At 42.9% G+C, this 15,480-nt stretch overlaps 1 protein-coding gene across 7 annotated transcripts in view; it reads left to right on the forward strand.

Moving 5' to 3' along the window:
* COBLL1 (cordon-bleu WH2 repeat protein like 1) overlaps positions 1-4,633 on the forward strand; it is a 203,492-nt gene extending 198,859 nt beyond the window's left edge. For all 7 annotated transcript variants that reach the window (XM_077447562.1, XM_077447568.1, XM_077447565.1 and 4 more), the window contains one exon: positions 3,850-4,633. In XM_077447562.1, coding sequence (XP_077303688.1) covers positions 3,850-3,936 — 87 coding nt within the window. In that variant the 3' untranslated portion in view covers positions 3,937-4,633. The remainder of the gene's footprint in view (positions 1-3,849) is intronic.
* The last annotated feature ends 10,847 nt before the right edge of the window (positions 4,634-15,480 follow it).

Genomic DNA, 15,480 nt, shown 5'->3' on the forward strand with positions numbered 1-15,480 from the left:
ATAATTTTTTGAAACATATTTAACAGTTTCTAATGGATACAAACTTTATATTTTTAGAGCTGCCTGTAGTTCAGCTTTAATTCTGTGCAGCTTCCCACTGTTGGTGATTGTAAACTCCTGAAATGAAAAATTGAACAAAGCATATCTCTCTATAGTGTGTACATGTCTCAACCCAAAGAACCTAGTGTGATCTCCATCTGCTCTGTCATTCCTCTGCTATAAGCACAAGTCACTGCTGATAGTCTGACAACACAAAGCTTTGCCAGGAGACAGCCCCATTCCCCCTCCCACCAGCACAGCAGGTGATTGACCGCCTCAACTGTGTATGTTTCCCTATCAGACTGTGTAGAGGGGGTGTGCCATTTCTCTCCACTCAGGTCTCAGATTACACTGTGCTACTTGCCATGCAGTGTGTGATGACATATCCCCCCTCCCCGGCCTTAATAAGCTGAGGAATGCTGTGCAAATTCTGTACTTTAAATGGCTGTAGGGGAGAGGGCTGCAGATAAATGGGCACAACGTATGTAAGAAGATTTGTTTCATCTCTATGCATCACTTGAGGCCAGTAACGTCAGTTGGTGTATGTAAGGATTTGGACCAAGTTTCTGTATAGAGCAGCGCTAATGTTTTAGTTCAGAGGAGCTACTTTAGGCACCGTACAATATTTCATGTATAACCAGGATTACAACACCTTGTGCATTTTCATATTTAAGAAGTTATTTGCCATAATGGGACACCAGCAACTTGCTGCCATTGGCAGAGGTGCCAACTTTACAGAAGTTCATTAACCAATGTTCCCCATATAGCAGACGATTTAAATGAAATGTTTCTGTTTGTGGACCAGACATTGTACACATTTTGACATTGCTCATATAGGGTTCTATATATGTGGCTACAAAATGTTATGTCTTTGTGTGCATTTAACCACCTTAGCTCCGAAAGGATTTGCTCCCTTAATGACCAGGTCATTTTTTATTTTTTTTTTGCGATGTGCCACTGCGTCACTTTAATTGACAATTTGCACGGTCATACGACGACGTTCCCAAACAAAATTGATGCCCTTTTTTTCTCACAAATAGAGCTTTCTTTTGGTGGTATTTGATCACCTCTACGGCTTTTATTGTTTGTGCTATAAACAAAAAAACCGACAATTTTGACTTTTTTTTTTTTAACTTTCTGCTTTAATACATATCCAAAAAAATATATATATATTGATTCATCAATTTAGGCCAATATTTTATTCTTCTATATATTTTTGGTAAGAAAAATCGCAATAAGCGAATATCGATTTGTTTGCACAAGTTATCGCATCTACAAACTATGGGATATTTAGGGACTTTTATTTATTTTTTGTTTTTACTGGTAGTAGCAGCGATCTGCGATTTTTTCGCGGTATTGCGGCAGACAAATCTGACCACAAATGTCACGGTCATTTGGGGACCACTGACATTATTACATTGATCAGTGCTATAAAAATGCACTGATCAATGTATAAATGACACTGGCAGGGAACGGGGTAAACACTAGGGGACGATCAAGGAGTTAAATGTGTTCCCTCAGCATGTTCTAACTGTAGGGAGGGGATAGGCTGCCTGGGACATGACAGATAGGTGTTCCCGATCACTGGGAACAGTAGATCTGAGATGTCCCCTGTCCGAACATGGTACACAGCGGGCACTGCATGGACCAAAGTACGGGTATGTCAGTTCGTTCAGGATAGCTGACCTGCCACTGTATAAGTGTGGTGGCTGGTCAGCAAGTGGTTAAAGTGGACCTTCAGTCGGTTTATGAACTTGTTTCTTTAGGACCTGCCTTCTCCTCCTTTGATATTATTGGATGAAAAAGTGTGCTGTGCTGCCTCTATATATTGTTTTTCCCCTAGTAGTTCATCTCGTCATTCACCAGGAATGACTTGGACAGCTCTAGTCCCCTTGATTCCTGGGACACTATTGTCATTAATCCCAGGAGTCTAGAGTTTTTTCTTGTGAAGGGAAGAGGGCAGAAGAGAGTGGAAAAGGGCTGGAGGAGGTCAGGATGAGGGCCGAGATGGGCAGGGACGGGCAGAGATATACTGTGCCTTAACTTGTCCTGCACATGGCCAACTTTACAGTGGGCAAGTGAAACCATGACTGCTAAAGTCCACCCTGCATTCAATGTCAAATATCGGACTAGATCCATATCTGGGCTGCACTAAGCACAGCATTTTCATCCCTTTGTTTACATGTTGCTAAAACATGGCAGTTCACTGCCAGTGCTATAAGAACGTGCACACCAAGTGCTGGAAGGACTTGGCAGCTTAGTGCACAGGCGTGGCTGAGATGTAGACCTAGTACACATGTGTGATATTTTACATTGACTGCAGGGCGAATTGGATCGGCCATCGCATCACTTGCCCAGTTAGGATGATCACATGCAGGGCAAATGTGAATAATAAAACAGCCCAATTTTAAAACGAGAAATAATTGAGATTAATAACATTGAACTTGCTAAATGGCATAAATGCTTATTTAAAAGCCTAAAGGTGTTTTGTTTTAAATTTAGCAGGTTTGCCTGGAGTTCCTTTTTAAACGCCTCTATTAACACAAAATTGTACACCCAAATCAGTACAACCAGCAGTGTTTAGAGTTCAATAATACATTTTATGTTATGAGTTCAGGATTACATTTATGAGCAAGCCCAGATTGAAAAAAAGCATAGAATATATCTGCCACTAGGAGGAATCCTAACTCTGTTTTAGGAATCTTCTTAAAGACAAGTACTGTACTGTTTAAATAATTTTTGCAGTAAACAAGTTGGAAAGTCTGTTGGTTAAATCATTTTATCAAACATATACACACAAAAGGGATATAATTAAAGTGTATGTATAGCCAAAACTTTTTTTTTTCAGCTTGAAGAGTAAAGGAAATTATTAAATCCCCATCAGTTTATTTTGTGCTGACCCATTTATAAGATTTCCATTTATTTTTGTCCTGGAAATGCAGTATGAAACAAGAAGAGAGCCCTACAAGGTAAGGGAAACAATTTATACAGTTGTCACTGCAATAGGTATCCGTGTTGGGAAATTTCCCCTACTTCTCGTTCTAGTGAAATTTGAATTTTTTCCATCCTTTTGTGTGTCGTGACAGTGGTCAGAAGACAAATGGGGAGGAATCTTGTCAATTGGGGCACAGACATCAATAACAATTTGGCAGGGGTTTTAATTTTCCATCTCTATCCAAAGCTAAAAGAAAGTTTTGGCTATACGTAAAGTTTAATCCATAAGAATGTCAAAAACTTTTGTGTTGGCACTTCATGTACATCAACATAAACTCAAGTATGATTACAGATTCAATTACAATCATACAGAAGCTTCCATAAATTTAAATGGCATAGGATACGTATTTAGTTTGTGTTTTAGGTTTACATTTTATTTAAGTAATACATTTTAGGGGCATGAAAATATTAGTTTTTCATGGTAAGTAAATGGTTCAATATGACTGAAAAGAAGAATAGATGTTAGAAGAGCGTGAATAAGGGGGTTGGTACTTGGGTTAGGACTTTGGCGGAGAGTTGGATCCCAGATTCAAGTGTTAGCTTGGGGGCAAAAAAAGCTATAAATACTGCTCAGAGTAAAAAAAAAAACTACTGTCAAAATATGCTGGAACATAGTGGTCTATCAAAGGCCATCATGCTCTGGTCAATTTTGGGAGAGCATTTATTTATTCTACTTTTTTTTTTCTTAAAAGTAAACACTATATATATATATATATATATATATATATATATATATATATATGTAAATTATGCTTGTTATTTATATTTTCCAGTGCTCTAAATTTACTATTTCTCCCCCCCCCCCTCTTGTTCCAGATCACTATCCGCTCTAACACCATTTCCGTTAATGGAAAATCTCGAATCAGCCATCCAGCTTTCTCACAAACATTACCCGAAAATTAGACGCAGTGCCAAGAATCGTTCTTACTGCTTAACATCTTTCGAATGTACCAGTTGAATACTTACGTTTAAGTTTTGTTAAATTAAGGTATATATTGATATATAATATCTCAGTAACTTTCATAGGAAAATTTAAATAAATATATATATTTTTGGGCTTTGTAATTACCTATGCAGCCTGACATTTTCTATAATTCTAATTATTTTTGTTCTAATGACTGTTGGTTATTAAAATTTAAAAATCTCTAAAATAGGAAATGCCTATAGAGTTCAGTACCTGCGAGTTATTTGTAAATTGAAATGCTGCAACTTTGTTTATTTCCTGTTTTTTCAGAATATGATGTAATGATTCTTTAAACCATTTTGATTTCTGAAATTGACTGTATATAACTGCCATTATTGCCTCGGTGTCACAGATAATTTAAATAGATCTGCTGCAAGCAGTGTTGACAGAATTTCTAATCAGAATGTTACTGTATATGTTATAGTGACTGTAATCTGCAAATTCCTTTAACTATCTATGTTTGTATGTATTTTCTGACAGATGTTTTAATGTTGTAAAGGTAAAACATGAGCTTTAAGGAATGTGTTCACTTTTTGTATTGTCTCTTGTTCTGTAGGCATACAAACATTTCCTCTGTAGCCTACAACTTCTAATTGGATTTTACACTGCCAAATAAAAGGATTTAGTTGGAATTAAGGAAGCATTCTTTATTTTTTTGCACAGAGCTGTTTTTTTCTTTTTTACAAAACCATATTTTTTTTCCCCACGATTAACATGTTTTATTTTTTGTGCCATTTGATTACTTGTACACCATCATTGAAAAAAATGTATATTTTCTAAAAGGCTATTTTGTGTTTTTCAATTGTATAAAATGACTTTTCCTATTTAAACTTAAAGCTGCCAATTCAATATCAAAATTTTGTATTCTAATTTTTGAAGTCATGACAACCGTACCCTGTGTAAAGGTTTTCCAAGCATTTTTATCCTACTACTTTTCCCAGAATACAGCACCGAGCTTGAGGTATAATTTCGGACATCCCTAGATATGACCTTAGATTTACTGCATATTGTCAACAGTGCTTGCATTTTTGCAGGGCTGTCTGTAGTGTTTTTTCCTATTGGAACACATAATTTTTGATAGGTAGACCTTTTCAGTACTCAAATTCTGTAATTCCAATATGGCTACTCTTAGGATCTACAGAATAAAAGCAGGAAAGATTCTGCAGCAGCATTTCCTAGAATCCCGAACAAAAAATAAAGTGTGTGTGTGTGTAAAAAAAATATATATATATGTGTGTGTGTGTGTGTGTGTGTGTGTGTATATATATATATATATATATATATATATATATATATATATATATATATATATATATATATAATGTGTGTGTGTATATATATATATATATATATATATATATATATATATAATGTGTGTGTGTATATATATATATATATATATATATATATATATATATATATATATATAATGTGTGTGTATATATATATATATATATATATATATATATATATATATATATATATATAATGTGTGTGTGTATATATATATATATATATATATATATATATATATAATGTGTGTGTATGCATGCATATATATATATATATATATACATACACATATATACAGTGCCTTGCGAAAGTATTCGGCCCCCTTGAACTTTTCAACTTTTTGCCACATTTCAGGCTTCAAACATAAAGATATAAAATTTAAATTTTTTGTGAAGAATCACCAACAAGTGGGACACAATTGTGAAGTGGAACGAAATCTATTGGATAATTTAAACTTTTTTAGCAAATAAAAAACTGAAAAGTGGTGCGTGCAAAATTATTCGGCCCCTTTACTTTCAGTGCAGCAAACTCACTCCAGAAGTTCAGCGAGGATCTCTGAATGATCCAATGTTGTCCTAAATGACTGATGGTGATAAATAGAATCCACCTGTGTGTAATCAAGTCTCTGTATAAATGCACCTGCTCTGTCTCAGGGTTCTGTTGAAAGCGCAGAGAGCATCATGAAGACCAAGGAACACACCAGGCAGGTCCGTAATACTGTTGTGGAGAAGTTTAAAGCCGGATTTGGATACAAAAAGATTTCCCAAGCTTTAAACATCCCAAGGAGCACTGTTCAAGCGATCATTTTGAAATGGAAGGAGTATCAGACCACTGCAAGTCTGCCAAGACCTGGCCATCCCTCTAAACTTTCAGCTCAGAGAAGGAGAAGACTGATCAGAGATGCAGCCAAGAGGCCCATGATCACTCTGGATGAACTGCAGAGAACTACAGCTGAGGTGGGAGAGTCTGTCCATAGGACAACAATCAGTCGGACACTGCACAAATCTGGCCTTCATGGAAGAGTGGCAAGAAGAAAGCCATTTCTCAAAGATATCCATAAAAAGTCTCGTCTAAAGTTTGCCACAAGCCACCTGGGAGACACACCAAACATGTGGAAGAAGGTGCTCTGGTCAGATGAAATCAAAATCAAACTTTTTGCCCACAATGCAAAACTATATGTTTGGCGTAAAAGCAACACAGCTCATCACCCTCAACACACCATCCCCACTGTCAAACATGGTGGTGGCAGCATCATGGTTTGGGCCTGCTTTTTTTCAGCAGGGAAAGGGAAGATGGTTAAAATTGAGGGGAAGATGGATGCAGCCAAATACAGGACCATTCTGGATGAAAACCTGTTGGAGTCTGCAAAAGACCTGAAACTGGGACGGAGATTTATTTTCCAACAAGACAATGATCCCAAACATACAGCAAAATCTACAAAGGAATGGTTCACAAATAAACGTATCCAGGTGTTAGAATGGCCAAGTCAAAGTCCAGACCTGAATCCAATCGAGAATCTGTGGAAAGAGCTGAAAACTGCTGTTCACAAACGCTCTCCATCCAACCTCACTGAGTTCAAGCTGTTTTGCAAGGAAGAATGGGCAAGAATTTCAGTCTCTCAATGTGCAAAACTGACTTGCAGCTGTAATCGCAGCAAAAGGTGGCTCTACAAAGTATTAACGCAAGGGGGCCGAATAATTTTGCACGCCCCACTTTTCATTTTTTTATTAGTTAAAAAAGTTTCAAAAATCCAATAGATTTTGTTCCACTTCACAATTGTGTCCCACTTGTTGGTGATTCTTCACAAAAAATAAAAATGTTATATCTTTATGTTTGAAGCCTGAAATGTGGCAAAAGGTTGAAAAGTTCAAGGGGGCCGAATACTTTCGCAAGGCACTGTGTGTGTATGTGTGTGTGTGTGTGTGTGTGTATATATATATATATATATATATATATATATATATATATATATATATATATATATATATATATATATATATATATATATATATATATACATACATACATACATACACCTAACTGGAGGATGCCCCACAGATGCTCAATAGGGTTTAGGTCTGGATATATGGTTTGCCAGTTCATCAACTTTACCCTTCTTTAGCAAGGCAGTAGTCGTCTTGGAGGTGTGTTTGGGGTTGTTATTGTGTTTGAATACTGCCCTGCGGCCCAGTCTCTGAAGGGAGGGGATTGTGCTCTGCTTCAGTATGTCACAGTAACTGTTGGCATTCATGGTTCCCTCAATGAACTTTAGCTCCCCAGTGCCGGCAGCACTCATGCAGCCCCAGACCATGACACTCCCACTACCATGCTTGACTGTAGACAAGACACACTTGTCTTTGTACTCCTCACCTGATTGCCGCTACACACACTTGACACCATCTGAACCAAATAAATGTATCTTGGTCTCATCAGACCACAGGACATGGTTCTAGTAATCCATGTCCTTAGTCTACTTGTCTTCAGCAAACAGTTTGTGGGGTTTCTTGTGCATCATCTTTGGACTAGGCTTCCTTCTGGGACGACAGATGTGCAGACCAATTTGATGCAGTGTGGGGCGTATGGTCTGAGCACTAGTATACAAGCTAAAAAGATATAGTAAAATATTTACAAAAATGATAGGGGTGTATTCACTTTTGTGATACACTGTATATATAATATACTATATTGGCAAAAGTATTGGGGCACCCCTCCAAATCATTGGGTTCAAGTGTTCCAATCGCCTTCGTGGCCACAAGTGTATAAAATCAAGCACCTAGGCATGCAGACTGCTTCTACAAACATTTGTGATAAAATGGGTCGCTCTCAGGAACATTCTGAATTCAAGCGTGGTACTGTGATAGGTTGCCACCTGTGCAATAAGTTTATCCATGAAATGTCCTATCTGATAAATCTTCCACGGTCAACTGTTTGTGGTATTATAACAAAGTGGAAGCAACGGGGCACAACAGCAACTCGCCTACAAAGTAGTAGGTTACCTAAAATGACAGAGTGGGTTCAGTGCATGCTGAAGCTCTCTGTGTGTTGAAGTGACCAACTGTCTGCAGCATCAATGGCTACAGACCGCGTCTGACCTCACAAATGGCGCTTCTGGAAGAATGGTCAAACATTCCCATAGACACACTCCTAAACCTTGTGGACAGCCTTCCCAGAAGATGTGAAGCTGTTATAGCTGCAAAGGGTAGGCCAACACAATATTGAACCCTACAGATGAAGACTGGGATGTCAAGTGTCCCAATACTTTTGGCATTATAGTGTATATCCACCTCCCACCCCGCCACTGCTCATATATACGGCCGGTCGGGTGCTTCCTCCTGACTGGACATTCAGAAATGTCCCTCAGAACGAGGGGGGTCACGTGTGCCTGTGCAATCCCGATGCGCTCATGTCACCCAGAAGCGGCGCATCTCCGATCGGCAGGATGGCTCTGTGATTGACCCTCCTGATCACACGATGGTGGTGTTTTATCACAGTCATCATGTGATGTAAATATAGAGCCGATAGCTAGGCGATCGGGTCTCCTCGACTCACATGGAAGTTGTTAGGAGAAGAGAGTGGATCGCTGCAGCCAGTGATCAGTGAGTATGAGCTGTTTTTTACAGCTTTTTACACACTGATCGGCGCAGTGTCCCCAAAACACTGTCACCACACACATGTCCCCACACAGTAAAAACACCTGTCCCCCACATATGTAACAGTAAAATCATATACTCCCAATGATCATCTGCACACATGTTCGTAATCACCTGCGCACATCTGTACATGAGTATCTGCGCATCTTTCCATGATCACACAAACCAATTATTATACACTTAAAGCAGAGGTCTGCCAATTTTTTTTTTTTTTTTTTTTAAAAGTCAGCAGCTACAAATACTGCAGCTGCTGACTTTTAAAATAAGGACATTTACCTGTCCAGGGCACCCACGATGTCTGCAGCCGAAGCCGACCCATGCCTCGGTCCTCGGATGCTGTCCCTGGGACCCGTGTGTCTGCCAGACGGGGGGGGGTGACATGGTCTATGCCCGGAGGTGGGTGCAAATACCTGTATTATACAGGTATCTGCACCCCCCCTCCCCCCTGAGAGGTGCCAAATGTGACACCGGGGGGGGGGGGGGGTAGGGATCCAAAAAGCGGAAGTTCTCTTTTTGTGTGGACCTCCGCTTTAAGAAGTTTTTTTTTTTTTACAAAGACGTAGCAGAATACATTTTGGCTGAAATTTATGACAAAATTAGATTTTATTGGACATCTTTTAAAATAGAAAGTAGAAAATATTGTGTTTTGTTCAAAATTTTTGCTCTTTTTTTTGCTTGTATATAAAAACAGTAAAAATAGAGTCGTGAATAAATACCACCAAAAGAAAGCTTTATCTCACTGTGTTGGGTACAGTGTTGCATGAATGCACAATTGTCATTGAAAGTGCAAGAGATCTGAAAACTGAAAATTGGCCTGGGAAGGAAAGGGGTCAAAGTGCCCAGTATTGAAGTGGCTATATACAGTGGGTATAGAAAAGAATCACCCCCCTTTACCATTATCACAGCCTGAAATGAAGACAGTTTTATCCAGCTGTATTTACTCATAACATCCAAATGAAAGATATAACACCAACATGCAGGGCCAGTGCTACCACTAGGCGGCCTAGGGCACCTGACCACTGGTGATTCTACTCCCGCTCTGTCCACAGAGCTTGCAAGTTGCAACTATCCACCAGGCAGCCGCTCTGATGTGTCAAGAAGCACCACCCCCCGCATGGCTCTCCACTCTGACATCATGTGCAACCACCCAGCCTCCTCCCCCCCAGCAGGGTACTCTCCGCTCTGATGTGTGTCCAGCAATCCTCCCTCTACTCTGAGATTATGATGTCACATCAGCTACAGACTTTTCCCAAGTCCCGTCCCTCCTGTGTGCTCTGTCCAATCTACCTCCAGCATGTCTGCCCCGAGCAGCTTCACACTTCTCCCGAGTCCCGTCCCTCCTGTGTGCTCCATCTGTGAAGGGGAGGTGGGCGGGAAGATTAAAAACAAGCAGCCAACAGCCACACTGAAAAACTGCTGAATGAACCAGTTAGCCCCTAAGGACCATTCCAAGTGAGTGAGCACTTTCACTGACCAGGCCCAGCTCTCTTTTCTCTCTCTCCCTCTCCCTGACCTCTCTCCCTCTCTATGACCTCTCTTTCTCCCTGACCCCCCTCTCTCTCTCTCCCTTACCTCTCTCTCCCCAACCTATCTCCCTGACCTCTCTCCCTCCCTGACTTCTCTCTCTCTCCCCGACCTCTCTCCATGACCTCTCTCCCTCTCTATGACCTCTCTTTCTCCCTGACCCCCTCTCTTTCTCCCTTACCTCCATCTCCCCGACCTCTCTCTATGACCACTCTTTCCCTGTCCACTCTCTCCCTGACCCCCCTCTCTCTCTCCCTGAACTCTCTCCCTGACCTCTCTCTCCCTGGTCCCCTCTCTCTCTCCTTGACCTCTCTCTCTCTGACCTATCTCTCCCTCTCCCTGACCTCTCTCTCCCTGACCCCTCTTTCCCTGAACCCTCTCCCTCTCTATGACCTCTCTTTTCCCTGACCCCCTTCTCTCTCTCCCTGACCTCCCTCTCCTTGAACTCTCTCCCTGACCTCTCTCCCTACCCCCCCCTCTCTCTCTCCCTGACCTCCCTCTCTGACCCCCCCTCTCTCCCTCTCTATGACCTCTCTTTCCCTGACCCCCCTCTTTCGCTCTCTTCCTGACCTCCCTCTCCTTGAACTCTCTCCCTGACCCCCTCTCTCTCTCCCTAACCCCCCTTCTCTCCCTCTCTATGACCTCTCTTTTTCCCTGACCCCCCCTCTCGCTCTCTCCCTGACCTCCCTCTCCTTTAACTCTCCCTGACCTCTCTCTCTCCCTAACCCCTCTCTCCCTGAACTCTCCCTCTCTATGACCTCTCTTTTTCCCTGACCCCCCTCTCTCTCACTGACCTCCCTCACCTTGAACTCTCTCCCTACCCCCCTCTCTCCCTGACCTCCCTCTCTCTCCCTGACCCCCTCTCTCCCTCTCTATGACCTCTCTTTTTCCCTGACACCCCCTCTCTCGCTTTCTCCCTGACCCCCCCCTCTCTCTCTCTCTCTCTCTCTCTCTCTCTCTCTCTCTCTCCCTGACCTCCCTCTCCCTGAACTCTCTGACCCCCTCTCTCCCTGAACTCTCCCTCTCTATGACTTCTCTTTTTCCCTGACCCTCTCTCGCTCTCTCCCTGACCTCCCTCTCCTTGAACTCTCTCCCTGACCCCTCCTCTCTCTCCCTGACCTTCCTCTCCCTGAACTCTCTCCCTCTCTATGACCTCTCTTCCCTGACCCCCCCTCGCTCTCTCCCTGACCCCTCTCTCTCTCTCCCTGACCTCCCTCTCCCTTACCCCCTCTCTCCCTGATGCCCCTCTCCCTGAACTTTCCCTGACCGCTCTCTCTCCCTGACCGCTCTCTCTCCCTGACCTCTTTCTCTCTCCCTGACCTCGCTCTCTCCCTGACCCCTAACTCTCCCTGACCTCTCTCTCCCTGACCCCTAACTCTCACTGACCTCTCTCCCTGACATCTCTTCCCCTGACCCCCTCTCTCTCTCTCTCCTTGACTCCTCTCTCTCCCCGACCTCTCTCCCTGATCTCTTCCCCCTCTCTATCCCTGACCCCTCTCTCTACCTGACCTCTCTGTTTCTCTCTTCCTGACTGCTCTCTCCCCCTCTCCCTGACCTCTCTCTCCCTGACCTCTCTCGCTCTCCCTGACCCCCTCTCCTGTTTTAACTCCTTCCTTCCCATCATCTGCCTATACATTGATGTATAACAGAATTACTTAATTAACTTTATCCACTTAAAGTGGTATTAAAGCAAAGCAAAATATTTATTATACTGCAGCTTACCAATTCTTGGACCCTGACCTCCCTCTCCTTGAACTCTCTCCCTGACCCTCTCTCTCTCTCTCCCTGACCTCCCTCTCCTTAAACTCTCTCCTTGACCCCCCTCTCTCTCTCTCCCTGACCCCCCCTCTCTCCCTGAACTCTCTCCCTCTCTATGGCTTCTCTTTTTCCCTGACCGCCTCTCTCGCTCTCTCTCTGACCTCCCTCTCCTTGAACTCTCTCCCTTTCCCTGACCCCCCTCTCTCCGTGAACTCTCTCTATGACTTCTCTTTTTCCCTGACCGCCTCTCTCGCTCTCTCCCTGACCTCTCTCTCCTTGAACTCTCTCCCTGACCCCCCTCTCTCCCTGAACTCTTTCCCTGACCCCCTCTCTCTCTGAACTCTCTCCCTCTCTATGACCTCTCTTCCCTGACCCCCCTCTCGCTATCTCCCTGACCTCCCTCTCCTTGAACTTTCTCCCTGACCCCCCTCTATCTCTCCCTGGCCTCTCTCCCTGACCTCCCTCTCCCTGACCCCCTTTCTCTCTCCCTGACCCCCTCTCTCTCTCTGACCTCTCTCTCTCCCTGAACTCTTTCTCTCTCCCTCTCCTTGACTTCTCTCTCTCCTGACCTCTCTCTCCCTGACCCCCCTCTCTCCCTGACCTCTCTCCCCCTGACCCCCTCTCCTTGACCCCTCTCTCTCCCGACCTCTCTCCCTGATCTCTTCCCCCCTCTCTCTCCCCCCTCTCTCTTTCCCTGACCCCTCTCTCTCCCTGACTGCTCTCTCCCCCTCTCCCTGACCCCCCCTCTCTCCCTGACCTCTCTCGCTCTCCCTGACCCCCCTCTCTCTCTGACCCCTCTCCCTGACCTCTCTCTGACCTCTCTCTCTCTGACCCCCCTCTCTCTCTGACCCCCCCTCTCTCACTGACCTCTTTCTCCCCCCTCCTCTCTCTCCTTGCCAGCAATGGAAGTAGCTTTACTCCAGTCCGTTTATCTCCTGTTTTAACTCCTTCCTTCCCATCATCTGCCTATACATTGATGTATAACAGAATTACTTAATTAACTTTATCCACTTAAAGTGGTATTAAAGCAAAGCAAAATATTTATTATATTGCGGCTTACCAATTCTTAAGACGGGTGGCTGCATCCATTTTTTTTTATTTTTTTTTTAGGTTTTCTCTTTTATATTCACCTGGTGATGCTGCTAGTAAGTCTGTTGTTTTTCAAAAGAACTAGCTGTCTAGCAGATGTAGCAGTTAGAGGGTTCAATCAAACCATTTAACACTGGAAAAGGGGGTGGAATCAGGGGCTGTAAAATGAGGTTTCGCCTAGGTCAGTGATGGCAAACCTTGGCACCCCAGATGTTTTGGAACTACATTTCCCATGATGCTCACCTACACTGCAGAGTGCATGAGCATTATGGGAAATGTAGTTCCAGAACATCTGGGGTGCCAAGGTTCGCCATCGCTGGCCTAGGGTGTCAAAAATCCTTGTACCGGCCCTGCCAACATGTCAGAAAAAAAATCAAAAACCGAATCACTGCATTACAAAAAAGGACCACTCCTTATTTCAGTATTTTGTTGAACCACCTTTTGCTTTAATTACAGCTTTTAAATTAGTCTGTTGGGGTCTCTACTAACTGTACATCTAGACTTTGCAATATTTGCCCACTCTTCTTTGCAGAGCTGCTAATATTTGGTTAGATTTGATGGTGACTGTTTGTGGACTGCAGTCTTCAAGTCATTCCACAGATTTTCAGTGGGGTTTAAGTGTGGACTGACTAGGCCCCATAAGGGCATTCAATTTTTTTCCTTCAACCACGATGTGGTCATTTTTGCTGTGTGCTTTGGGTCATTGTCATGTTGGAAGGGAAACCATTTTCTCATGGACAACAGTATTTTACTTCTATCCTGATGTGCTCCAGTCCATGCTTCAGAGAAACGCCTCCATGCGTTTACTGTGGGAATGGTGTTATTTGGATGGTAAGCTGTATTGGGTTTCCATCAGACATATGAATTGTTGCTGAGGCCAGACAATTACATTTTAGTCTCATCTGACCATAGCACCTTTTTCCATGTGGCCTCAGAATCATCAAGGTGTGTTTTGGCAAAGCTCAGTCATGACTGCATGTGGCCTTTCTTGTGGAGTGGCTTTTTTTCTTGCAACCATTCCATACAAGTCTCATGTGTGAAGAATGTGTAATATTGTCACATACACACAATGACCACTCATTGTCATAAATTCCTGCATCTGCTTAAGAGTTGCCGTAGACCTCTTGGTAGCCTCTATGACCAGTTTTCTCATGGCTCTTTCATCCAGTTTGGAGTGATGTCCTGATCCAGAGAGGGTCTGTGTTGTACTAATTACCTTCCACTTCCTTATAACAGTCTTCACCGTGCTTCTATGCACTGATAAAGCATTTGAATTTTTTTATATTCATGTCCTGACTTGTCTCTGTCCACATTTTGTAAATCTCCCCCAGTGTGTTTTGGGGTGGCACAGAGCATTGTCACACGATGTGGATGATATATACTGTATATGTTGGACTGATTAAGCACCGTCCCTATGTTTCTGTATTGTGGCTCTGAAGGTCCCTTTATTATTTTGAAGGAAAAAAAAAAACACACATCATACTTACGTCTGCTGTGTGCAAGCCTGATCCTCCTGTTCTCGGGATCCCGCCTGCACTTCTGGCCCCTCCCCATTGCCACGTGCCCCCGCAACATGCTACTTGTTCTGGGAACACTGGTGTGCTTGATCCCGAGCCGCCTGTGTGTGTGTCTATGGAACACACAGAGCATGGCTCAGTCCCACCCCCTGCTCCATCCTTACTGACTGTGATTGAATGGCTCCCGCTGCTGTCTCAGCCAATGACGAGGGAGAGATCCGGGAGAACCTCGGCTCTCATGCACATCGCTGGATCAGAATTGTGTTCGGGGAAGTACTAGGGGGGCTGCACACTGAAGAATTTTTTACCTTCATGTATAGAATGCATGAACGTAAAAAAAAAAACGTTACCCTTTACAACCACTTTACTCTGTTTATTATCATAACTTTAATGTACTCATAGCGCTGTACTCTGTTGGTATAATTCTGAGGTGTCTAAGCACCTTGAAACAGCAGATGACCTTATATATCTATTGTGATAAAGCATATGTGTCTTTTGGAATAGGTTTTCTTTAACATGATAGGGACTCAATGGTTCTCGATTATTTTCCACCTCCAGAAGATATCCAAAGAAGGCCAGGTCTGGAGGTACAGAAGAAAGTTGTGGGTCTTAGGTCAATGTATTGTGCAGGAATTCTCCACAAATAAGGCTA

This window comes from Lithobates pipiens, unplaced genomic scaffold (assembly GCF_037356315.1).
Source record: "Lithobates pipiens isolate NorthernLeopardFrog02 unplaced genomic scaffold, aLitPip1_a1.2 Scaffold_22, whole genome shotgun sequence".
NCBI lineage: Eukaryota > Metazoa > Chordata > Amphibia > Anura > Ranidae > Lithobates > Lithobates pipiens.